We start from the raw sequence: 25,726 nt of genomic DNA, 5'->3' as shown, positions 1-25,726 counted from the left end.
CTGTGAAAGCCATTTCATCAGGAGGCCTCCAGGATAATTCAATGTAATGGCCCCAAGGGGGAGGCCACACTGTGCCTCCTCCTGAATCCTTCAGTGTCCTTTGGGGACGTGCTGCTTAATTCTGGGGAGGGGGCGGCCAGTTCCCTTTAAGCTCTTCTGACTGGTGGTTTCTCCCCTCCTTTTCTGCTCCTACACCCCCACCCCCCCACCCCCAGGTGGAGCACCTGATATCAACACCTTGACTGCAGGGAAGCACATCTCAGGACTCACAGGGTGCATTAAGAACGTGGTGCTGATCAACGAGAGGCCGGGCCAGCACCCTCAGCAGCCAGTGGACCTTCAGCACCACTCCGAGGCAGGCTTCAACATCCAGGAATGTCCTTCGTAGAGCAGGCTGGCCTCTTCTGCACTCCTGGCTGTTTTCGTGTCAGCAGGCCAATCCAGAGACAGCTATTATTATTATTATTATTTTATTATTATGAATTTTTTAAAGAAACAGAAAGGGTGCTTTGCTGCTACCAAAAAGTGAGTGGGAGGGGACTCGGTTTGGGTTTGTGTAAGAGACAGACCAACGGACCAGTCATGCCCCCCCCCTCCCCCAGCCCTCCCACGGAAAAACAGACGGCACAGCAGTGGACACCAAGGACCGGAGGGCTACGCTGATGGAAAAGGACGTGGGCAGCTGCCGCCGCACGTTTCTAGGGATATCAGGAAGGCACGCTTGGAGGACTCGCGCTGGGGGGACTGGTGCAGCCTCTCCTCTTGCCGAGGGGAGGAAGAGGTGTCGGTGGGCCCCACGGCTTCTCCACTTCCACTGCTGGGCTGGGCCAGGCAGGTCATGACCAAAGATTACCCTGTTCTCTAGAGAGAAGGGATTCTGATGCTGCCGAGGAAAGGGAAGAGCCCTGCTCCTCATTCTCAGTAGCACCTGCCACCCTTTCCGGGTCACATCAGGCTTGATGAGAGCGGTGGGGAAACGGAGTGACTTCTGCTAGCCCTCCCCCCCGCCCGCCCCGAACCCATGCAGCTGCTCTGCTTGGTGGTGGGGAGAGGGGCAGTTCCTGAGCTTTCTTGTTTGTAACCATGTCCCTTCTGTGCCCCAAATGACCTCAGTTTTGGGAGATGGCAACTCTGGCTCTCCTTTCCTTGCTGTGCCTAGAGTGACACAAAGAGCCAAGCACAGTACGATGCCCCCCGGGGGCAGGGGGGGCGGTCAGGAACTGTGTGTGGCATTGCCCTGTGCTTGGATCTGAGAGCACCACCAGGGACTCCAGACACAGAGAGGGTCCAACGGGTGCTGCGTTCAAAGGCCTTGAGGTAAAGCTGGGCCTTCCACCTTCCTTTCTCCACCCAGCCACAACAGCCCTTCAGTGCCTTGTTCCGTATGGAGCCTTCGGGTGGATTCCTCTGCTCCTTTGCAGTGAGCAGCCCCCTAGTAATAGCCAGCCCCACCGGACCCCCAGCTCTGGAGGGCTTAGATGAGGGGAGGCTGACTCCCTCTTCTCTGAGCCTGCTGCAACCCCCCCCCCCAAAATACTGGCTGGCAGCTGGACCCATGCTGGACCCCTCCGCCTTTCCCTCGGAGGACTCAGATAGGATGGAGCAGGGCGTTGGGCTGCCTGCTTAGATGAGAGCTGCAAGTAGCTGGCCCCAGCCCCGGTGGCATCTGCCTGCCCTCCCGGATGAAAGCCAGGCCTGAAGTTTCCCTCAAGGGTTTTAGGGAGGGGGGTCTGTATGTGGTGATAAAGAGGTAGAAGGGTGCCCTTGGCAAATGAGAACGGGTTTCTACCACCAGCCCCCTCCCAAGACCTTGCAAGAACTGGGGGGGGGGGGGGCGGCACTGGAGAAAAACTTGGGCTTTGACCAAATGACCAACCTGACCCTCTTCAAACGCCTTGAGTTCTCACCTGCACCGGTGATGAGAAGCAGACAGAAGGGGGAGCCTCTCCGTCAGACTTGGGGCTCCCTGCACTACTCCTGGCTCCGGCTCCCACGTTCCCTTCTCCTTGTGGCTCGTGTCGGACTGGGCGTGGCTCTCCAACCAGCACTGACTCCTCTGCCTTGCCCGCCTGCTTCACGGATCAGAACACGGCTGGGAGACCCTGCCGTGCTCAGGGGGTTCTGGAACGCATTCCTGTCTTTGCTGCCCGTTTGTTCCTTTTCTTAAATAAATGGTGCTGAACCCCGAAAGTCTGTTGCTTCTGTTGGACAGCTCTCAGCTAAGAGACTGTTGCACCAGTTGGCCCTGGGGAAAGTGGTGAACCCAGGAGACGAGGAGGGCGGGGGAGAAAGGCCGGGCTGGAGCAGTTGCTGCCAGCTCTGGGGTCAACGGCACAGCGAGGAGGAGGGCAAGCAGTACGCTCCCCGGCCGGCCACGTGCTTCTCCGGTGACCAGCTTTCCACTCGTGGGGAAGAGGAGGGGTCGCAGGGAGTGTCTCGTGCGACTGCCGTCAAGGTGGGACTCTGCGGCCCGCAGGCTGATGGGGCCTGGAGACCACCCTGAGCCCCTTCCGTTTGCAGGAAGCCCCACCCACTTCCTCTCCAGCGAGGGGGGCTCACTTTTTCTTTTATCTATCACACTTCTCTCCTGCCCCTCCTTCGGGAATCCGAGGCAGATCCAGTTCTCCCTTACCCGCTAGTCTAGCCTCACACCAACCATGAGAGGTGGCACGACCGGCCCAAAGTCACCGAGCAAGCTCCATTTGAGTAGGATTTGCTTCTGGGCCAGCACCCTAAGCACTTTGCCATGCTGCAAGCTGCTTCCTTGCCTCAGGTTTCTTGCAGGGGAGGAGTAGGCCTGGGAGCCAGGGCCTGGCGTGGCATTTTCCTGCCCTCTTGGATTGCTGGAGAGCAGCTCGATCGCAGATGCCGCAGCTGGCTGGCTGCTCAGCTCCATCGCGTCTCTGCCTCAAGGGCCAATGTCACACAGGTGGTCCAGCACTGGCCCCTGGAGTCACTTGGGGGGGCTTCCGGCGGGCACAGCTCTGAGCGCAAAGGTGACAAGCAGCACAGATGGCGTTGCAGCCAGGCAGGAACCTGCAAGCACTGACCCTCCACAGGAAGAAGCCTGGGTTCCAGCAGCACCAATACAGCAGGGCGACCCCTCCGATGGCAGCCAGTGAGGCAAAGAGAGGCCCGTGCTTGTCTGCGGGGGATGAACGATGCCAGTGAGTGTCGCCCGTCTGAGTCAGTCACATTCCCCACCCTGGAGGCTGCCCAGGAGAGGTGTACCTGCTTGGTCCCTGGCGGCATCGCCTGGAGGGGACGGCGGGCTCTCCTTGGGTCCTGCACAGGTGACCTGACTTGGCAGAGCACCAACTGCAGCAGAGGACTTGGCAGGCAGGGGGGATGGACGCGCGGGAGAGCCTGGGGGAAAGGTGGGCGGGAGTCAAGATATGTTCAGGGAGACCCACAAAGCAGAGAGCACGCCCAACTCCCCTTTCTTCCTTCTCCAACACCCCTTAGAAAAGGCTGCATCAGGCAGATGCTCTCTACAGAAGGCTTTCCCCAGACCTGCCTTGCTCCTTTGCAGTGCCACCCAACTCCCGCCTCGGCACCAAAAGAGAAATTTGCGGGATGCAGCTCCAAAGTCTGGCAACGTAAGAGCTCCGCACAAGCCACTCGGCCCCTTGTTTGTATCCATGCTTCCTATTGAAAGGTGGGGCGGAAACGGCTTCTCTGCCTCACGCCCCCCCCCCACACACTGACCTTTGCACTGAGCTGGGGGCTGGACACCTTGGTCTGTGCCATCGCCGCAGTTATCAACATTGCTGCTATCACACACCAAGCTGTGGGGGATGCACTTGCCGTTGCGACAGGGAAAGTACATTTCTGCACTGCAGGCTGAAGCATTGAGCCCTGCAATGAGAATGGGGTAATGCAGTGGGGCAGCCCAGCAACAGCTGAGCCCAGTTCTGGCACGTGGGGCTGCCTGCAGCTTACCGGTTCGGAGGGAGGTGAAGTCGCCCACGAAGTCCACACGGGGTTGCTGGCCACGGGTCACAAGCCGCAAGGTCAGGAAGCTGCCGGTAGACACAGTGGGCCTGGGGATGTTCTTCCCGCAAAGTGGAGCCCCCAGGGGCCGGGTGGTGTGGCCCTTGCCGTCGTACAGTTGCACATAGGAACCTGCAGTACAGAGGCCCAGGGTCTCCTGCTCCCTTCTGGGCTTGGGCGGACCAAGGAGGAGATGCTCTTTGTGGGTGCTGAGTGGAGTGCTGGATTGCACAGGCCCCGGGCTGTACACCAGGAAGAAGCGGAACTGGAACTGCACTTTGTCTTGTGGGGAGGCAGCCTGCAGCGTGACCTCACAGTCAGTGCCAGTGACCACAAAGTAGTAACGCCGGGAATCTCGGTGGGAAGTCAGCACCATCCCGTCCCCTTGGAGAGTCTGGCCACAAAAGTCTACCAAGCTCACTGTTGAGGAAGAAAGACCAAGTGCGTCAGGAGCAAAGCCTCCAACAGGACTAACCTGCCTTGGGAAATCAGGCCAAATTGGGCCTGTCACGTCACGTCCAACGCAATCCAGGCACAGAGGAAAAGGAGGGACAAGACTAGTATGGCGGGACCTATTTGCATCCGCCTCGGATGTCTTGCGTATTTCAAATGCTCACCGTTTTCAAGTTAAAATGCAAGCAAATGTGATTAAAATATTTTTCTCTTCTCAGGAATGAACCCTTTTCTCTCTCTCCCACCCGAGTGAAAAGCAGCATCTGTAGCTACTAAACATGATTTTAGCTGGGAGGTTTCCCGTCCTCCTAAGCGCCCCAATGGAGTTTTTAGTGGCAGTTAATACAGTGCTGCTGTCACAGATGGGCAACCATTCTCTCCCTCCTGGGCAAGAGGCCCAGCTCTGTGCCCAGCAGCTACTGGCTGTCTGAGCAAGACATCTGTCCTAGTGGCTTTCCTGCAGCAGGCAGCCCCGTCTACTGTCCTGTAAAACTCGCAAGAGGAAAGCTGAGCCAGGCCACAGGCCCCCCACACCAGAAAGCCACACAGGGAACATGCGCTCCCTGACTCCTATAGGCCTTTCCACGCCAGCTTCCCCCACCTCCAGCCCCTACCTTTCATCTTCAACAAGTTTGGGTTGGGGGTAGATCCAAGGGCCATGGATTCCCATGCAGCCCAACAAGGAAACGAAAGAAGCCTGTAAGAACTTCAGCCTACCTGTTTGCATGGCTGAGGCCGCAACGGTTGCTGTGTTCAAGAGAAGCAGGCATTTTGCCCACCTCTGCAAAGCTCCCCTCATCTTTGCATCAGTGTGTATGGGAGCGCTGTGCCCCAAACTGCCGCCAAAGAAGAAACAGAACTGTCTGAAATGGCAACAGCTGCAAGAAGCAGGAGTAAACATCCTCACAGCTCCCAGCGAGCAAATCAAACAGGAGATTATGCCTGCAAGGCCTTGGCAAGGGAACAAAAGAAGAGGGTGGCAAGATTATTGCAAAAGCTCCCATCCTGGTATTTAAAAAAAAACCCAAACCCATGAGCACAATAGTCCTACAGCTTAACTTTTGTCCTGTTTTTCATTTTATCTTTTGTGACTGTTTGTGTGGCTACGTTGCCATGGAAAGGAGAGCAGTTGATGGAACAACACAAGATCCGTCTAAGAGATCAGACCAGCCAAGGAAAGAAGTGCGGGTCGTCCGGCCTCACACTAGGCCAATTCCACGCGGGCTTTCTGAGCAGTCACATGCTGTGAAGAAATACCCTCCACCCGGGAATCTGCAGGTACCACGGGCAGCCAAAAAAACAAACAAGTGGGTACTAGATCAAATCGAGCCTGAATTCTCCCCAGAAGCTAAAATGACAAAACTGAGGCTATCGTACTTGGTCACATCACGAGAAGATTCTCTGAGAAAGTCAATACAGCCAGGAAAAGGAGAAGGCAGTAGGAGAAGAGGGAGACCTAAAACGAGATGGCTGGACTCAGTCAAAGAAGCCACTTCCTCCAGTCTGCAGGATCTGAGCAAGCTTGTTAATGGTAGATATTTTGAGGGTCTTTTATTCATAGGGGTGGTTGCCATAGTTGGAAGCAACTTGATGGCACATACCACGCACGTCCACCTGGACAGTGCATCAGTTGAGGCCACACTCCACACCTGCTCCAGAGGCTGCAACGCTGGCAATAGACTGATAAAAGGAAAACGACGGGGGATGGACAAGCCGCCTTTCTCCCAAGCACAGAGCAGCTCTTAGTTAGGCAAATAGCTCCAGTTGAGTAAGAACAAAATCTCACACCGTCGCACCCCTAAAACGTTAGCTAGATATGCGGTAGCATAATGGTTAAGTGGCTCGGCGGGCTGCGAATTGGACTCGGCTGGTTCGACTCCCGCTCCTGCCCTGAGTTCAGCAGCAGCAGCCGCCGCCGCCTTGGGCAAGCTGCTCCTCGCAGGTCCCGGGTTTATTTATGTTTTATTGATTGATTCGATTTCTAGCCCGCCTTCCTAGCCAACATGCATAGTGAGGCAGCTAGCAGTGACAGATTAAAGTCATCTAGAACTGTAGCAAGATGACAGCTAGCTATCACATGACTTTAGCCAGGTGATGAGTTTTTCCTCTGTATGCCAAGGACATTTGGGCTGGCACAGTGAGTCAGCACTATGGCTATGATAGGCTAACATACACTATATAAGAAAATAAGAGTCTTTTGCTTTTGGGGCTCTAGCTCTGCACGTCTCGTATATTTATCCACCTGTAAATATTGTATAATACAGCATTGGAACTAAAGCTTGGTGTGTCCTGTCTGTCTCTTGAACCTGCCACTGAGGCCAGGGCATCATAAACCACCGCGACAAACCAACCCACTGAGAGAGAGAGAGACTCTCTCTCTCTCTCTCTCTCTCTCTCTCTGTGCCGCTGCCAGAATCGCCGGCCGCTCCTAACTGAACGGTGTTTTGGACCCGCGCCGAGCGCCCCCCTTCAAAGGGCGAGGGCCGGGCAGGGGGCTGCGCCCTCCGCTTCGCCCCGCCAACCGCGGGGGGGGGGGGCGGACCAGAAAGAAGCCAGAAGGCTCGTTTTGAATGCTCCGGCGTCGGGCCTGGCGGTTCCCAAAGGGGGAGCCCGGGAGGGCCTTTCCCGGGGGAGAAGCGCTCGCTCCCGCGAAGGCCCCCCGCCGCCTCTCCCGAGGGCCCCGCGGCTTCCTCTCTGCCCCCTCCGCCCGGGCCTCGTCCCGGCACCCTCCCTTCCCCCCCCCGCGGCCTCCGCCCTTCCCTTCCCCTCAGCGCCCGCCGAAGCCTGAAGACGAAACGCCCCCACCCCTCACTTTTTAAACATTCTTTTAAAGGAAGGGAAAACTCGTTTCTTTTTCTTTCAAAATTGTATTAATCGTTAACAAATTAGTGTGAGGCTGAGGGAAAGGGAGGGAACCGCTCGCCACCGCGGGGCATTGTGGGTAAAGGGGCGCGCGGCCCCCCAACCGCTCGCCTCACGTTCCACGACCGTTATGAAAGCCTAACTGCGCGGGCGTACTAAATTCCAACGCCTTTTCCGCCACTGCACATGCGCCGTCGTTAGCGCAAGCTTCTTTCCGCCCCCCCTCCGTAACCTTAGGCTCCCCCCCCCCAAAGCCTCGGCTCGGTCTCTGCGGCGTCACATGATTGGTAGGAAATTGCCAATGCCGCGCGGCGGCCGAGCCCAGCCACGCCCCCGGCCCTGCCCTCCCTCCCCCTTTTCTGCTCCCGTGACGTCAGGACTCGTCAGACTCCGGCGCGCGGTCGGTCGGTGGGTGACGTCACACGCCGGCGCCCAGAGTCCCGTCAGCGCCGCTTCCGGCCTTCCTTCCCGCCAGGCGCGGCCTCCCTCCGGTCGCAGGCCCGCTAGCCCTCCGCTTCCTCTTCCGGGATGGCGCCGAGGCTGCAGCTGGAGAAGGCGGCCTGGCGCTGGACCGAGACGGTGCCGCCCGAGGACGTGACGCAGGAGCACATTGAGGCGGCCTACCGCGTCGGCCTCGAGCCCTGTCAGCGCGGCGTCTGCAGGTGAGGCGGCCTGCTTGCCGTGGTTGCCAACCTCCAGGCGGGGTCTGGCGGACTCCCGGGCCACGGAAAGCGGTTCCCCGGGAGGGTGGGCTCTGTAGCAGTATACCCTTCGCCAAGCCCCACCCATCCCGGACTCCGCCCCCCTAACCTCCAGGAATTTCCCAGTCTGGAGCTGGCAACCCTGTACGTTGCCCCCTTCCCCCCACGGCCGCTGCCTCTCCCTGCAATAGGAGAGGGGTGGGGACGACACTGGCCTGCTCGGCAGCGCTGTTGTGAAAAGCGTGACATGAGTGGCCGTGCAGCACTTTAAACACCAAACGTGCCCGGGAAGTGTGAAGGGGGCGCGGCTTGGTTGGCCCCACTTGCCCGGTTCTGTGGATTGCTCCTGACCCTGCGAGCCCCAGCAATCTCAGAGTGAAATCCTAAAGACACTTTCGTGGGAGTAAGCCTCGTTTAATGTGGGACTTACTTCTGAGTACTTCCCTCACATCCCCAGTGTTTAAAGGGCCAGCTCTGCCCGCCTGCTTCCTGGGAGTGGCTGTGGAGGAGGCCCTGTTGTGGGAGCTTTCTCTGGGATGTGGCTAGAGGGGAAGCTCCTCTCAGCTCCTTAGAACTGTCAGTGCTCTGTTCAGCACGTCTTTAGCTCTGCGCATTGTATTTCTGTTGGTTTAAATCTTTGCAAATTTCCACTTATATACCCATTTCATTTTTTTATTGGAATGTCCATGAAATTGACCATACTGACTTGCACTGTGTAATCCACCTTGAGTCTCAGTGAGAAAGGTGGACTATAAATGATGTAAATAAATAAATAAAAAATAAAGCGCACAACTCTTTCTTTTCTCTTGCCCCCATTGTGATAGGCGTATTATCTGCAGTCTTCCAGCATGATTTGAAAGCATCTCTGTTCTGGAAACCTAAATAGTACTTCATGCCTCGACTTTTATGAGTTATTGTATTTGTTTTTATTGAACAGAATGTTGTATAAATTAACTACCTAAATTAAGTAATATTGTTTGGTGGTAAAGTTGCCATCAGAATTGTGGAAGTGCTTAGTGGAGGACTAGCAGACAGCTTTGGAGAACGTCAGTGTCATCTTAAGGAACCAACTCCATTGTTTTCTGTTTAAGTTTCCGTGACAAATTGAGGTGTTAAAGCATATGAGAATTCTTTTTGTCGGCAGTGTGTGTATGAGGGTGGGGAGGGAAGCTTTGCTTGCTGTGGGGCTCGAACAAGGGCCAGGCCAGGCTGTCTTCTCCTGAAATGGAAGGCAGGCCTTTCCTTCACTGCAGTCGTGTTCCATAATGCAAGGTCTGTTGCTTTTCCCCGTGAAGCAAATGTCACCAACCATTCTCTTATACAAAAAGGACATAAATGGGGAGGTGCAAACTATGCCCACAGCTGACTACCCCCCCCCCCCGTCCAATAACCACTGAGAGTGAAGGGCTGCTCCTGTCTGCAGAGCCTCACAACAGGGTTTGGTTTCTCGGTCTCACTGGAGGGCGAGGTTCGCTGTGCACTTAAACTCTTTCATATTCTCTCTCCCTTCTCGTCCATTGTGAATTTGTACAGATCCTTCTGACTAGCATAGCTCCATGGGTCCCTGCCCCAAAGACATTTGCAATCTAAAATTTGGCCATGGTGGGAGACAGTATCTTTAAGGGAAGAGCAGCCTGGCTTCATTTTAGTTTATGCACGGCAGAAATGCCTCTATATATGCACAAGGAATAAGAAAGAAGAATGTAGAGTGACAAGACACGTGAGACCAGGTGCAGTCGCACTCTCCTGTTTGGGGTAAGGAGGAAGGAGATTGTGTGGGTGAGACAGAGTATTTTGTGTAGGACATGTAAACAAACACATAGCTGAGGAGGAGATTACCGTCTCAGTTGGGCTTCCTTTTCACCTAATGGGGGAGGTGTGTGGATGGTTGCATCTGGAATAGGAATCCCCTGAGCTGCTGGCTGTCTCTTTCTCTTTAGCCTCCTGAAGGACAAGCCCCTTTCAGTGAAGCTGTGGTTTAGTGGACAGCGGGATGATGTTGGAAATGCAAGGAAGCTGTTTTCCATACTGGAATTGACAGGGGAGGGGAGGGAAGCACAGCAGTGGGTGTTGCAGACTTTGATGAGATGGATGTAGCCTCTAGGCTTTGTGTGGCCTGTCATGAAAATTATTTGGTAGGGGCTGCGTAAACGACATTAGTAAGTAGGTGACCTTGGAGGCAATGATGGGGTAGACACAGAGGTGGGAATTGGGATCTCAGGAATGTTGAATTGAACCTGCTGCTCTTGCTTTTGCAGAAGAAACTGTAGAGGAAACCCAAACTGCTTGGTGGGGATCGGTGAGCACGTTTGGCTGGGCGAAATAGATGAGAACAGCTTTCACAACATTGATGATCCAAACTGTGAGAGGAGAAAAAAGGTATGTGGGCTCCTAGTTTCTTTATCAGCTCCAAAGTCTGTCCATGTGGATTTCTCTTACTTAAAAGGCTTCCTAAACTTGGTTTTGATGTTTTCATGTGAGATCTAGCATAGGGAAGACTGAAATTGCCTTGACTCTGCTAAGATCTGAATTGCTGTTATTTGTGCCTATTTGGATATGATGTTTCCTGGAAGCTTCAATCTCCAGTTCGTTTTGAGTGGCTGCTACAAAGTGGCAATTGTGTGTGGAGGCAAGGACTCGTGACATCTGAGTATTTTGTGCCTGGGGGTGATTCTTGATTCCTCCTTGACAATGGAGGATCAGGTCTCGGCGGTTGCCAGATCCTCTTTTTACTATCTTCGTCAGGCCAGGCAGCTTGCCCCCTATCTATCATCTCGCGACTTGACTACAGTGGTCCAAGCAATGATCACCTCTAGACTGGACTACTGTAACGCACTCTACACTGGGCTTCCCTTGAGCCTGATACGGCGGTTACAACTGGTGCAGAATGCAGCGGCGCGAGTTATTACCAGAACACCAATATGGGAACATATAACACCGGTACTGCGCCAGCTGCATTGGCTACCGGTGGAGTACCGAATCAGGTTCAAGGTTTTGGTACTAACCTATAAAGCCCTAAGTGGACTGGGACCGTCGTACCTGCGGGACCGCCTCTCCCCATATGAGCCCCAGAGGACTCTTCACTCGAGCGATAAACATCTGTTAAAGATCCCTGGCCCTAGGGAGGCCCACCTGGCATCGACCGGGGCCAGGGCGTTTTTGGCCCTGGCCCCAACCTGGTGGAACGCTGTGTCTTGTGAGACCAGGGCCCGGCAGGACTTGTTATCATTTCGCTGGGCCTGCAAGACGGAGCTGTTCCGCCAGGCATATGGGTGATGCTGGGCGGTGCCCCTCCCCCCTAGTGGGGGGGGTGAGATTTTGTGCCCTCCCGCCCAAAGTCATCTCACGTACTTATATGATTGCTGTAATCTGCTCTATAGACGGTGATAGGTGAATGTATAACGTGCTGCTATGTTTTTATTGTTTTTTTTTTTAATAAAATTTTTATTGGAATTAGAATCATTTGATTTCACATTACAATCAATTCCCGTTTCCCAATTTCTAACCCCCTCCCTTTCCCCCCTTTTTTGTAGACTTCCAACAGTTTTCCAACCCTTTGTCCCTTTTCCCTTACTCATTTTAAATTCATCTATCTAACAAACATATACTTTCCCTTTAATCTAAGCATTAATTCTTTAACTATTTTTAACACTCTGTACCCTATCTTTAAGTCCCTTCTTCCGCATTAGACAAACAATTTGTCCCTTTTTCCATAATTTCATAATTTCCTGGTTTCAAATATTTCTATAAACCATATACCATATAAACCATATAATCCCTGCATTCATATAAGTCAACCAATTTAATTTATATTCTGTATATTACTTTTTCTACATATCTTGTCTTCATTCTACTTTAGTTATATTTAATTATATTATTAATTTCCTCTTTCTTTAATTATACATCTATATAACTATCGTCAAAAGTTATCAATCAATTTGATCCATATGTTTCTTCAGGTAGACTTATTCAGTTTAACATGTTACACATTTATACCAGAAACAATATTAATTAGTCGGTCCTTATAGTTAGTTATTTTCTATCCATATTCTATATATTTTTCTATATATAACAGTCTAACAAGATAACTGCTTAGACATTTTCATTTCTCTCTCTACCCTCCGGTAAAGTCACCCCCCTCTACATTTTGTCATATTTCAATAGTTCTCAAACTGCCACAGTTCTCCTCCCACCTCCCATTTCTTCAACACATATTGCTTCAGCTTCTCCCAGTCTGTGTTGAACTGTCCTGGGTCCAGATTTCTCAATTTTCTTGTCATTTTGTCCATTTCGGCCATATACAGCAATTTGTAAGTCCAGTCCTCAATAGTTGGCACTTCTTGTACTTTCCATTTTTGCGCATACAAAAGTCTGGCCGCTGCTGTCATGTAAAATAGCAATGTTCTATATTGGGCTGGAATGTTCTCCATTCCCAAATTCAGTAGCAGGAGTTCTGGGTTCTTATTGATTTGAAATTGTAGAATTTCACTTATTACTTTTATTATTTCTCCCCAGTACTGCCTAGCTACCTCACACGTCCACCATATATGGTACAGAGAGCCCTCATGTTTTTTACATTTCCAGCATTTATTAGAAGTGTTCGAATTTCCTAGCGCAATCTTCTTTGGTGTCATGTACCAACGATAGATCATTTTGTAAATGTTCTCTTTAATATTAGTACACGTTGTAGTCTTCATTGTGTTTTTCCACAAGTGTTCCCATGCCTCCATTGTTATTTCTTTGTTAAAATTTATGGCCCACTTCACCATTTGTACTTTAACTGTTTCATCTTCAGTATTCCATTTCAACAGTACTTGGTATACCTTGGAAATTTCCTTCTTATCCTCTTTTAAAAGTGTCTGCTCTAGTTCCGAATTCTCTGTTCTTATGCCTCCCTTTGCACAGTCCGAGTTGTAGAGATCTCTGATCTGCCTATACTGAAACCAATCATAGTTGGGTGATAACTCATCCTGTGTCTTTATTTTAAGTTTGGAAGATTCTATTCGGGTTATCTCCTTATATGTTAAACACTGTTGCTCAGTATCGACAGCTCTCGGATCTATTACTTCATATGGAACCACCCACACGGGGGTTCCTTCTTGTAGAAAGTCTCTGTACTTCTTCCAAGTTGCAAATAGGCTTTTCCGTATGTACTGATGTAAGAACATAGAGTTCACTTTCACTTTATCGTACCATAGGTATGCATGCCATCCAAATATTTTTTTATATCCCTCTAGGGCCAATAATTTCTTATTCTTCAGCGTCATCCAGTCTTTCAGCCACACTAGGCAGATTGCATCATAGTAAAGTCTTAGATTGGGCAGTTGCATTCCGCCTCTTTCCTTTGCATCTTGTAAAACTTTCATTTTCACTCGAGGCCTCTTGCCTGCCCAAACAAAGTCTGATATTTTCCTCTGCCATTTTTCAAACTGCTTAGAGTCTCGGATAATTGGTATTGTCTGTAACAAAAACATTACTCTTGGTAACACGTTCATCTTAACTGCTGCAATCCTTCCCAACCATGACAAATTCAATCTATTCCATTTGATCAAATCTTGCTCAATCTGAGTCCATAATTTTTCGTAGTTATTTTTGAATAGATCTATATTCTTTGCAGTCAGTTCAACTCCCAAATATTTCACCTTAGTTGTTACTTCACAGTCCGTTATTTCCATTAACAGTTGTTGTTTTTGCTTAGTCATATTTTTACATAGTATCTTTGACTTCTTTTTGTTAATATAAAACCCTGCCAAATCTCCGAACTCCTTGATCTTCTCTATCACTTTTGGCATATTCTCCATTGGATCTTCCACAATTAACATTATGTCGTCCGCAAATGCTCTAACTTTATAAGAAAAGTCCTTTATTTTTATTCCGCGGATTTCTTCATCTTGTCGTATTTGTATCATCAGTATCTCCAATAGCAAAATGAATAACAGCGGAGACAACGGGCAACCTTGTCTTGTTCCTTTACTTATAGTCAATTTCTTAGTAGTCTCATCATTCACCACAATTGCTGCATTCTGGTCTCTGTAGATTTCTTTAACTGCTCTTATGAATCTTTCTCCCATTTGTAGCTTTTCCATAGTGGCAAACATAAAGTCCCAGTTCAAACTGTCAAACGCTTTTTCAGCATCAACAAAGAAGAAACCAACCTCTTTGTCACAACGCTTATCATAATACTCAATAGCATTGATCACTGTCCTTAAATTGTCTCTGATTTGTCTACCAGGTAAAAAACCTGCTTGTTCCTCCTCAATAACTTCCGAAAGCCATCCCTTCACTCTCTCTGCCAATATCTTCGCAAAAATTTTATAGTCATTATTAAGTAAGGATATGGGTCTGTAATTTTTCACATTAGTCAGATCTTGACCCTCTTTGGGGATCAATGAAATGTTAGCTTCCTTCCAGGTATCTGGAATCCGTTGATCCTTTAATACTCCATTGATCACTTCTTTTAGGAATGGTACCAGTTCATTGGCCATTGTCTTATAAAATTTGGCTGTAAGTCCATCTGGCCCTGGCGCCTTTCCCAAATTTGTTGATTGTATTGCCATTTTTATTTCCTCATCCGTTACTTCGTTGTTCAGTCTGTCTCTCCACGCTTCCGAGATTACTGGGAGCTTCATTTTCTCCAAATATGTCGCTATTGATTCTTTATTCACCTCTTTCTTATTATACAATTTAGCATAAAATTTATAGAAGGCTCTACTAATGCATGTCTGTTCCAAATACGTTTTGTTATCTTCACATATTTTATTTATTATTTTCTTTTCCTTTCTCTTTTTCAATTGCCATGCCAAGTATTTCCCAGGTTTATTTGCACCTTCAAACCCTTTTTGATTCAGTCTTTTAAGATTCCACTCCAATTCTTTATTATTCATTGCTGTCAACTGTTCTTGTAATATTTTAATGTCCTGATAAATTTTCTTTTTCCCTGGTCTCTTCTTTAACTGTATTTCTTTGGCTTTTATTTTCTCCATAATCTCCTGTCTCTTCTCCTCTTTCTTTTTTCTGGCTCTTCCATTTAAGTCCATTAGTATGCCCCTAATTACCGCCTTGTAAGTGTTCCAAACCTTGTTGGTTGGTACTTCTTTATTCATGTTGTATTGTATGAAGAACTTTGTCTCTCTTCTCAGCATCTCCATATTCTCTCCCTCTTGAAGTAAGTCCTCGTTTATTCTCCCATCCTTTCCTTTTGCTCCTTCTCCCCAATTTCCACATAATTGGATTATGATCCGAGCCTACCATCGGCATTATTTCCACTTCCTTAGTCCATAACGCTAAGTCTTTTGAGGCCCAGATCATATCAATTCTCGATAGTGTAAAGTGTCTTGCGGAGTAGAACGTAAATTGTCTACTTTTCGGGTTTTGTCTTCTCCATACATCTTCTAAGGTTTCCTGTTGTATCAATTCAAAAAACAACTTTGGTAGCAGTCCTCTCTTCTTTTGTGCAGTTGATGATTTTTTGTCTAAATCCAAATTTGTCACTCCATTGAAGTCTACAGCAAGTATTATCTGGTCATATGAAAGTTCATCTAGTTGCTTCCTTAAATCCTCAAAGAAGCTTTCTTTTGCTCCATTAGGTGCATAAATTCCAACTACCAGCACTCTCTTTAAATTCCATACGCATTCCACTGCTATAAATCTGGCTTCCACATCTTTCATTACAAACTTTGGCTGCAGCTCCTCTTTAATATAAAGCACTACTCCTCTTTTTTTCTTATTAGAGGCCGCTGCAAAATCATTGCCCAATTTTTTTGATTTTAGATACTTTACATCTTGCTTTCGAATATGGGTCTCTTGCAAACATACAATATCACATTTTTGTTTTAATAGCCAGTGAAAAATGCTTTTTCTCTTATTCGGTGAATTAAGTCCATTTACATTCCAAGATAAAACTTTACACTCCATAATCATAATCTTGTTGCTGGTAAGTCCTTTTCATTGTCTCTTATAAATCGCTCCATCTCTCGTTCAGATCTGATGCGTTTTTTGGCCCCTCCAAATTCAAAGGACACTCCTTCTGGTAATTCCCATCTGTACCTGATTTTCATGTCCTTCAAAATCTGAATTAGCGCCTTATATTTTTTCCGGTTCAATAACACCGATCTAGGTAATTCCTTCATAATGATAATCATCTTGCCATCAATCTCCAATGGATCTTGAAACTGTTTAGTCACAATCTTCTCTTTCATATTTCGGGTCGTGAATTGCACAATCACATCTCTTGGTAATTTCCTCTGGGTCGCAATTTTTGAATTTACACGATATACCACGTCCAGGATAGCCACAACTTCCTCCTCCTCCTTCCCCAGGTATTCAGCTAACACCTCAGTCATCTGTTCTTGTGCTGTCTTTCCTTCCACTACCGGCAAGCCGCGAAATCTTAGCTGCTTCTCCATGTGTTTACTTTCCGCAACCGCCATTCTCCCCCTCATCAGCCTCATCTCTGTTTGTTGCGTGTCAGCTAGATTCTTCACCGCGCCTTCTACTGCTTTAACTCTCTGCTGTGTTCCTTGCAGTTCATTTTGCATTGTTTCCATACCTTTCTTTACTTCTGACAGCTCACTTTTCACTGTCTGTTTAACCTCTTTGATCAGCTCCGGTTTCATGTCCTTAAGTTCTTTAATCACTTCTAAGAGTTTTTTGTCTAGATTCTCTATTGCCGATTGCCACTCTTTTTTCGACATCGTGGGGCTTGCCTTAGCTCGCTCCCACGAGTCCGCCCTCTTCCTTAACTCCGTGGCGTAAAATTTAGTGTCTTTTTAATTTTTAATTCAAATGTCCCGGTCTTTTTGCAAAGAAAAAACTTTTAGGAAGTCCAAAATGTCGGGCGTCTTTTCTCTATGGTTCTTCTATGGTTTTTGTAATCCAAAATGGCTTACTTCCTCTTCCGCTGAAGCCGCGGCTTTTCCCCTTTCAAAGATGGCGATTCCCTTCTTCCTGCCCTCCGGCAGGGGCCGCTTCTCTCCAGCAACTCTATTGTTATTACGCACTTCCTGTCTCCCGACTTCCCGCAGTAGCTCTCGCGATGGTAAAATTTTCTCACAGCTCCATAACCGCAAGTATTCAAAACAATAGTCCAAATTCTTTAGTAACTTCTTTAAACTTAGTCTTTTTTCTATTTCGACTCTTGCCGAGTCTTCTCCTCCTTATAGTTAGCCTGTTGCAGTTTTAAAATCTACTTTTAATCTTCTTTACTTTTAACAATCTGTCCCGTATCAGAAGATAGTGATCTTTACCTTCCCATTCACTTTCCGTGGGTTGTAATCACTGTTTCAATCTTCGTTTCTCCTCTACTCCTCTTTCCCCTGTTGAAGCTTGGGTACGTAGGTCTTATGCCAACCGCATTGGCCCCGAAACTGCCGCAGAGATCATAGCCGACCTGTCACAGGGTGGGACCTCAAGGGTCGTGAGGGGGCCCGTCGCATAGAGCCCCCCCTCGCCCGAGATCAACGCGCCCTGAGGTCTTGAGCGTTCTTTGCCTGCTCTCCGCCTGAGAGCAGTCGGCCGCGGGCTATTTTGCCTCCGCCGGCCACTTAAAATGGCAGTCCGGTCAGCTCTGCAGTTGGAGCTGCGTCAGACCTCCATGAATCCCAAACCGGAAGTCCCGCTATGTTTTTATTGTTGATAGCTGTATTTATATGGTGCTAATATATGTTTTAAATGATATGTATTATTTATATTTTTAATGGCTACTGCTGATGAATTGTGTAGTGTGTTTTAAATTGTTGTGATCCGCCCTGAGCCCACTTGGTTGGGGAGGGCGGACTATAAATTTAAGTAAATGAATAAATAAATTTTTGTGAGAGTCGCTCTGCACAAGACACCTCAATGTCAAGTGTAGGGAGAAGCAGTGTTAGCCGGGAAGTGTAGTTTAAAAAGACAGAGCCAGCAGAGATCGCTTCTCAGAGGCTTTGTTAATTTCATATTTGCCTCCCTGAAGGCTCTGTCTATTTCACCTCTCCAGCCAGGGGACAGCCAGGAATGGAAATGGGCTGGAGCTGCCTTCCAGAGACAGGCTTGGACCTGGAGAGGTGGGCTGATGTTTCCCTTCTGGCATTTCACAGCCGCTTCACACAGCTCCAGGTATAGCAAAGCCTTTGCCCTGCCGCTGGCTTTGTCTTTTTAAACTACCCTTCCCGGTTACCATTGCATCTACCGATACGTATTCTTCACGGGTCAGATGCTTCATGTAGAGTGGCTCTGAGAAAGGATTAGAATCCCCAGATATGTGAAGCCACAGCTGAGAACGCTTTGGAATGTCAGCAAGGTTTTAAAAGCTTCCCACAAACTCAGTGTTAACGCATTACAGCTTCAGCCTCTTGCCAAGGGCAGCTCCACTGGCTGAGCGGGTTAAGGATGAGGATTGTCTCCAGGAGAGAGATAGGGCTGTGCCTTGGCGTTCGAGTGCCTGCGCTCCATGCAGATGGTCCCAGGTTCATCCACTGGCCCCTCTCAGTCTCAGACCAGGTGTTGTGAACAGCTTTTCTGTGCCTGAGACTTGGAAAGCAGCTTATGCCTGGCGAGCTGGACCAGCCTGCTGACTTGGTATGAGGCAGGTGCTTGTATCCTGCAGTTGTCTTTTTTATTTGGGGGCTGGATTCTTTCTTCCACTTCCTCTTTTTCTACCAGAACGCATTTGTGGGCCTCACAAACCTGGGTGCCACCTGCTACGTCAACACTTTCCTGCAGATGTGGTTCTTCAACTTGGAGCTCCGCCAGGCACTTTACTTGTGTCCGATCACCCGCCCTGTGCATGTGAAAGCAGAGGGCGCACCAGCATACAAAGGTCAGTAGACAGTTTCCTTTTTCTCTCGCCTTCCCAGTGCTGTGCAGGCAGAAAACGGAGCCAGTTGTCCTAACGAGGTTTCTACTGCAGCTGCCTGCGAGCGGCTTATTAATGGGGCTGCTGCTGGGCTTTGTCGCGGGCTCCCCTTGTGGATGCTTCCTGTCCCGTGTTGTGTGTTGCCCCATCAACAGCACTGCGAGCGAAGAAGCTCCTCTCATTTTACAGATGAGCAACAGAGCCCAAGGGAGACCTTTTGAGGGTGGTCCACGCAGTGAGAGGCGGGGCGGTCAGAGGCCAGACACAGAGGACTCTCTGTCCTGGACTGTGTGCGCCGCGCTGACTTTTGACTTTTGTAGCTGAGCTGTAATGGAGCCCTAAATTTGGGGTTGTTGGAAATCTAATTTTTTTAAATTGGTTACTGAGAATGACTCAGGTCCTAAATTCTGCAAACATTAGCTGCTGTTTCACTGCTTCAGTAGCCAGACTATTCTGCTTGTGTTGTTAGAGACTAGTGTGTGCCACATTGTATTTACCACTTGAGGAAACCTTTTGCCTTTTGATAGATTACGAGCCTCAGGCCATTTGCGAACACCTCCAGTACTTGTTCGCTTTGCTGCAGAACAGCAGACGGCGTTACATCGATCCATCGGGGTTTGTTAAAGCACTGGGTTTGGACACAGGTCAGCAGCAGGTAACTTTGAGGGGGGGGTTGCATTTCTCTTTGTCTTTAGAAAGCAGGACATCAGACAGATGTGGCAGTAACTCTATTTATAACGCTTGGGTTTGGGGGCTCACCAAGAAGGAATAGGTCAGCGGGCTGTGAGAGAGCTGCCATTTGCCAGGGGCGTCCTGAAATGATACCTCCAGGAGCAGAGCTAACCCCAGAGCTACGGGCAGTGCAGTGGAGTGGGGGTGGGGGTGGTGTTGTACCCCATTCTTCCTTAAGGGATGTGGACAGGATACCCAAACCTGAATCTGTGTCACTGTTTTGTTTTGATTAACTTAATCCTGGCTTTTACAGCATTTGCTCTTTTTCTAGGATGCACAAGAATTCTCAAAGCTGTTCATGTCTCTGCTGGAAGACACTTTGTCCACACAAAAAAACCCAGATGTGCGGAACATTGTTCAGAAGCAGTTTTGTGGAGAGTATGCCTATGTCACAGTGTAGGTCTTCATGCGAAACTCATTTTGTTCTTTAGTTGTGAATTTCTCAGTTAATGCTTCCAAGTAGTCACATCATCTTTTCCCTCACGGTCTGTCTTATTTTTTTTAGATGCAACCAGTGCGGCAGAGAATCCAAACTTATATCAAAATTTTATGAGCTTGAGTTAAATATCCAGGGACACAAACAGTTGTCGGACTGCATCACGGAATTCCTGAAGGTATCTGCCCACCTTTACAGTTCATGCTGCCGTTCTTCTAGCAGCAAGAATGCTGTTTGTGTATTAGCCAGAGCCCTACTAGGTGGTCAGTCCGTTCTTTAGGTTTGCTTTTATCTTGCCTTAAAATAATCTCCTTTAAGTTTCTTCCATCTTGACGGCTAGAAGCAGATTCTAAGTGCTCTGAATTAGACCCTAATTTCAGCAATTCTGGTTGATTCAGAAATTACCTTAAAGAACACAGTAGGATGTAGTGAACATCCTTAAGTTCTTTATGGAGAACATCTGGGTCTCAGGTTGCCAGCTGGTGTTTACCTTTGGCAGAGGCATAGCCCAGTGTTTGGGCGTGGGGCACACTGACGGCCCGCCGTGGCAGCTTCTGATCCAGCTGACTCTGAGCTGGGTCTTTGAGGCTATGGAAGTCTTTTTGGATACAGGGCATGCTTGAACATGCTAGAATTTCTGCCAGGAAGTCCTAAACTGGGAGCTTGGTACTCTTTGAGTAGACTGTTGTGTCCCGGAGGGAGTAACTGTACCCCCTGGCAGGAATGGAAACTGCCCCCCTCCCCGGCCCCCTTGGAGGGGCGTTGCTGACCTTGCTTCCGGTCTCTGCCGGTCAGGAGGAGAAGCTGGAAGGGGACAACCGCTACTTCTGCGAGGCCTGCCAGAGCAAGCAGAACGCCACCCGCAGGATCCGGCTCCTCGGCCTCCCCGGCACGCTCAACTTGCAGCTCATGCGCTTTGTCTTTGACAGGCAAGTCACCTCTTCCCCTGCAGCGCTGCGCGGTGACAGCCTGTGGCATTGCTGCGTCTGCATCCATGGGAGATCTGAGGGTGACCCCTCTGGTCCTCTGCTGTCAGCAGCTGGCTCAGGAGAAAAGGCCTCATCGTGTCCCTTGATTTAGCAGGGAACAAGCAAATGCTCTTTGCCAAAAGGTTGCACGGTGCACACCGAACCATGTCGGATGGCCAGGAAAACGAGCGGATGTGCTTCAGGAAGGGCGGGGGGTGGAGCTTCAGTGATTTTAAACCCTGCGTCTGCTGCTGGCCTTGTGCTGCTTCCAAACTCTGGTGCATTGCCCAATCCAATGGTTTGTTCCTTCTTTCCTTGCTTGCTCCATTAGGCAAACGGGCCACAAGAAAAAACTTAACACCTACATTGAGTTCTCAGAATTGTTGGATATGGATCCCTTCATGGAAGACAAAGGTGGGCTGTGTGGGACATGTACACTTTTCTGTACTGAAGGCATCCGGCATCTGTTGTGGAAGCAAATGATTGGTGTGCATGTGTGTGTGTGTGTGTGCACATGGGCAAACTCACTGGTATTATCATATTTCACATCTTTGCAAATTTGCATTTATTCACCCTATTACGTCGTTTATTGCAATGTCCTTGGAATTGACTCTGCTAACTCACGCTGTGTAATCTGCCTTGAGTCTCGGCGAGAAAGGTGGACTATAAATAAGTCCTGTTCTGGGATTGGAGTTTAGCTACATTGTCATATGAAACAGCTGTTAGAGGGGGGGCAGGCTGGGGGGGGCAGGAAGGACATTGTCTGTTTCCGTGGTGACTGGCAAGCAGAGAACGTCATGGGGTCATGTTCCAGCAGATCGTCTGCTGTTTTTCAGTTGGGGTCTCTGGATACGAGCTGAGTGCGATTCTCATACACCGAGGGGTGAGTGCATATTCTGGCCACTACATTGCTCACGTGAAGGACCCACAGACAGGAGAGTGGTACAGATTTAACGATGAAGACATAGAGAAGATGGAAGGCAAGAAGCTGCAGCTGGGTGCAGAAGAAGATTTAGGTAAGTCCTTTTGGTTGTGATGTCCCTTCTTGATAAGCCTGCTGGGAAGTCTTGATGCGGAGTGCAGCGGTTGGGCTTCCTTACCTTGTGCTCTCCGGCATTCCACAGAGAGAGAGAGAGAGACGGGAGCCTGCTTGCCAGTCTTCAGTTTTCAGGTCACCTCTCGTTGGGTGTTGCTGAAGCCCCTGCTTTGCCTGCAGCATGGCCTCTGCGTCATGGCCTCTGCGTCAGCCAGCCTTTTAAACTGATCTAAAAGATGTGCTAGAATGTGTTGTCCACCGGTCAGTATACATCCAGTGTGCAAAAATGGTGGGCAGCGCAGTGCCAGGTGCCTCTGTGCTCAGGCACATGTATTGATGTGTCCTAGAGATGAGGTGCCTCCTCTCAATAATTTTAAGATTTCCACAGTCTTGGGATTGGAGCATGAGCAACATACCCGGAACTTCTTAGCAAGGCATCCCCAGAAATGAATAGAGAGACAGATTTAGTACATTCGAGGCAACCTTTCCTCCTAGGAGGGCAGAATGCTGTATGTAGGCCTTCCCTCCTCAGTTTTAGCTTCACATTGACCCTGTGAAGTAGGTAAGGCTGAGAGTAAGTAGCTGCCAGTGAGTTACTTGGTAGAGTGGAGGTTTGAACTCGGATCGTCCAGTCCAGCTGTTGCTGCACGTGTTGTCTCCTCGGCTGCCCCATTCGTGTGCCGGAAAGACTCTGGTTGGGGCAGCAGGCACTGCGTGTGCATCCAGACGGCTCATATTCAGTCTTTGGTCAGAGTCCACGTGGGGTGACGGCGGCCTCTTGGGAGGGTTGGGCACATCTGGCGCTTGGTGCTCAGCAGGGAGTTAACTACCCGGGTGCCGTTTTACTAGCACTAGCATCACTGTCTCTTGGTGCCACTCAATAATTATACCCAGAAGAGAAAGCTCCATTGGTCTGTTCATGTGCTGCTGCAGTGCAGGTGTTGTTTGGCCAGGCCTAAAGCAGGGGCACAGTGTGTCCGGCATCCCCGATTTACTTGGTGCGTCTTCTTGTCCCCTTTAATCTTGGCTCCAGCCTAGTGATGCGGTTTTTCCAGGAGGATTTTAATTGGAAAATTTTCCAGTTTACATGTAAATACTTAATGTTGGCAAAAGAAAGCAAATGCCCCATGCACGACACGGGTTTGTCCATGCTCTGTGTCCCACCTTTAGCCCATCTAACATGACTGGCTTTCAGCAGAATGTCTCTCACAACTATCGATAGACTCTATTTGCATATGTGGGGTGAAAAGTTTCCCCCAGAAAAAATACGATGCTACATCACTGCTCCTAGCTGTGGGCTTCTGCCTGTTCCCTGGAGAGGAAGTGCTGTCAGATACAGAACAGATGCTTTGAGCTAGGTTGGCTGGTGGGCTTGACTTCAGATCTTTCCACAAGGCAGGCTTAGTCTTGGCATTGTGTAGAGTCGCTCGCAGCTTGGTCAAAACAGCAACCCCTTCTATTTGTGAAGGACTTTGTGGAGGAGGAATTTGCAGGTCGTGAAATTTAACCCCAAATAGCTGAGACTCCAGATCACTGGAGGTTCAGCTGTGCTGCTGTCCTGTGTCCATCGAAAAGGAGGGCCTGCCATTGTCTGATACTCCGTGAAGCTTAGCGCTGTCCGTTGGAAGTGTGCAACGTCAGCGCAGGCTGTATCCGCCCTACAGTAACAGGGGTGTCTTTCAACGGGATGGTGGGATTAAACAGGGGAGTCAGAAGAAGAGATTCCAGGCTCCCCCTGTCTAAAGGGAGGGCAGATTTCCCAATGCTTTCTTGCCTTGGCTTTTGGTTTCCCGCTAGAGCCTTCCAAAGCTCAAACTCGAAAGCCCAAGTGTGGGAAAGGGGTCCACCGGTCTCGGAATGCGTACATGTTGGTCTACCGGCTGCAGACGCAAGAGAAGTCGGTGACGGTTGAAATTCCAGGTAAGGAGGATTTTTATGCCAAGTTATAGCTTGGTTTCCCCTGTTCCTCTGCGCGTGAGAGAACATGGAGTGGTTATGCATGCAGACACCCTCTACGTGTGTGTTACGGCATACATGGGACTAAACGGTGTTCCCAAACCCACCCCAACTCTCCCCCTTTTAGTTACCATTCTGACTGTTTGGGCTAGGGAAGAGTCTCAGAACGGACCTAACCCAAAGTGGGAATTCCTGGTATTACTGGCAGCAACCCTCTGCAGCCACACAGGAAGGAAGTGTTTTGTGCTGGAAAAATAGTTCTGACAGAAGACATCCGAAGCCTCGCATGCCGGGCTTCCTTCTCCAAAGGAACTGGGCACCTGCCTGCCGGGGAAAGGGCTGTGGACGGTGGTGTCAGCAGTTACATGCCTTTAAAGAGCTTTGCATTGCAGATCCAGAGGAGTTAGCCGTGTTAGTCTGTAGTAGCAAAATCAAAAAGAGTCCAGTAGCACCTTTAAGACTAACCAATTTTATTTTATTGTAGCATAAGCTTTCGAGAATCAAGTTCTCTTCATCAGATGCCTGATCCGAACTGGTCAAACTGGTCCCCTCCTCTTCTGTATTTGACCAGTTCGGATCAGGCATCTGATGAAGAGAACTTGATTCTCGAAAGCTTATGCTACAATAAAATAAAATTGGTTAGTCTTAAAGGTGCTACTGGACTCTTTTTGATTTTGCATTGCAGAGTATCTCCAAGAGGTCTGATTGGGGTTGCTGGTAAGCAGGGCTCTGGATTTTGTTGTCTGCTTCCTTCACTCTAATCTTGCGACTTTTCTTTCCTGCCAGCTTTTTTGCAAGAGCTGGTTGAGCGGGACAATAGCAAGTTTGAGGAGTGGTGCAGCGAAATGGCTGAGATGCGCAAGCAAAGCGTGGCTAGGGGCAAGGTCAAGCACGAGGAGGTGAAGGAGCTCTACCAGAGGTTACCCGCTAAAGCTGGTCTGTAAGATCTTCCTTCCGTACACATCTTGCAGTAGTGCTTGCTTAGGAAGGGAGCCACCCTGGCAGGGAGAGGGGCTTGCAGAGTTGCTAGGAAGGAGTGCAGGCAGCTCTGCGGGGCGGATCCTGGCAGAGGCTCCTCTCGGTGGGCAGACCAGAGTGGATTTTTTCTGGTAACGCCTGCCGAGGGCTGTGTTGGAGTTTCATAGGCAGGCCTTGAGCTGGGAGGGGAATTGTTTAGCTTGGTCCCAACTGCTGATGGGGAACCGTTCCCTGCCCGCCCCGCCCTCACGCATTAGCTTGCACGCTGCTCGTGCTACAAGCCCAGGGCAGGGCTTTGCAGGGAGCCCCAGCGGAGCTCTGCCTTCAGCCCTTGGCTGCTCCCTTGCAGCCCTCTCCCCTCCTGTGTTAGATGAGGGAGGGGGTGTTCCATAGAGGCAGGGGTGCCCTTACCCCCAGCCCCTAGAAGACAAGGCCACCTGCTTGTGTGAACACGATTGAGCCTTGTGCCAAGTGATCTACAAGCCTTACTTTTACTTTCCAGGTAACATTGAAGTCTTTTAAACAGAATCCTGGGGGGGGGGGGGTCATGGGGGGGGAGCTTTCCAAGGCAAATTTGTCATTCATTCAACTGTTTCATAATGGTAGGAAAAGCTTCTGTGACTGAATGGTAATTAGTTGGCTTCATGGGGCGGGGGCGGGGGGGGCAGTGTTTGAGGGGAGGGGGGGTGTATGATCTTAATTCGTATGGGCCAAGCTCAGGTGTTGGTGGTTTAGAGGGAGACCCCGGCTGTTGACGCCGACACGCTGGCCCTGCTGCCT

General features: G+C 49.5%; 3 protein-coding genes across 7 annotated transcripts in view; 2 read left to right on the top strand and 1 right to left on the bottom strand.

The window, feature by feature from the left end:
• The window catches only part of HSPG2 (heparan sulfate proteoglycan 2), a 92,872-nt gene extending 90,682 nt beyond the window's left edge, over positions 1-2,190 (top strand). For all 3 annotated transcript variants that reach the window (XM_055001985.1, XM_055001986.1, XM_055001984.1), the window contains one exon: positions 216-2,190. In XM_055001985.1, coding sequence (XP_054857960.1) covers positions 216-388 — 173 coding nt within the window. In that variant the 3' untranslated portion in view covers positions 389-2,190. The remainder of the gene's footprint in view (positions 1-215) is intronic.
• Positions 2,175-5,789, bottom strand: LDLRAD2 (low density lipoprotein receptor class A domain containing 2). Its single transcript, XM_055001987.1, has 5 exons — positions 5,164-5,789; positions 3,943-4,413; positions 3,709-3,858; positions 3,232-3,366; positions 2,175-3,145 (listed from the first exon to the last, which is right to left on the bottom strand). The coding sequence occupies exons 1-5, from the start codon at positions 5,345-5,347 to the stop codon at positions 2,922-2,924; spliced, it is 1,164 nt and encodes a 387-aa protein (XP_054857962.1). The 5' UTR covers positions 5,348-5,789; the 3' UTR covers positions 2,175-2,921.
• A 1,954-nt stretch (positions 5,790-7,743) lies between these two features.
• USP48 (ubiquitin specific peptidase 48) overlaps positions 7,744-25,726 on the top strand; it is a 30,823-nt gene continuing 12,840 nt past the window's right edge. For all 3 annotated transcript variants that reach the window (XR_008598401.1, XM_055001211.1, XM_055001212.1), the window contains exons 1-11: positions 7,744-7,970; positions 10,268-10,388; positions 18,648-18,804; positions 19,368-19,495; positions 19,844-19,968; positions 20,078-20,186; positions 20,804-20,937; positions 21,308-21,390; positions 21,813-21,992; positions 23,810-23,932; positions 24,755-24,904. Coding sequence is in view for 2 of the 3 variants with exons in the window: in XM_055001211.1 (XP_054857186.1) it covers positions 7,837-7,970; positions 10,268-10,388; positions 18,648-18,804; positions 19,368-19,495; positions 19,844-19,968; positions 20,078-20,186; positions 20,804-20,937; positions 21,308-21,390; positions 21,813-21,992; positions 23,810-23,932; positions 24,755-24,904 (1,444 nt within the window). In the remaining variant the exon portion in view is untranslated. The remainder of the gene's footprint in view (positions 7,971-10,267; positions 10,389-18,647; positions 18,805-19,367; positions 19,496-19,843; positions 19,969-20,077; positions 20,187-20,803; positions 20,938-21,307; positions 21,391-21,812; positions 21,993-23,809; positions 23,933-24,754; positions 24,905-25,726) is intronic.

Source organism: Eublepharis macularius, chromosome 17, assembly GCF_028583425.1.
Source record: "Eublepharis macularius isolate TG4126 chromosome 17, MPM_Emac_v1.0, whole genome shotgun sequence".
NCBI lineage: Eukaryota > Metazoa > Chordata > Lepidosauria > Squamata > Eublepharidae > Eublepharis > Eublepharis macularius.
Note: the sequence above shows the minus strand (reverse complement) of the source record. Positions and strands in the feature narration are given on the sequence as shown.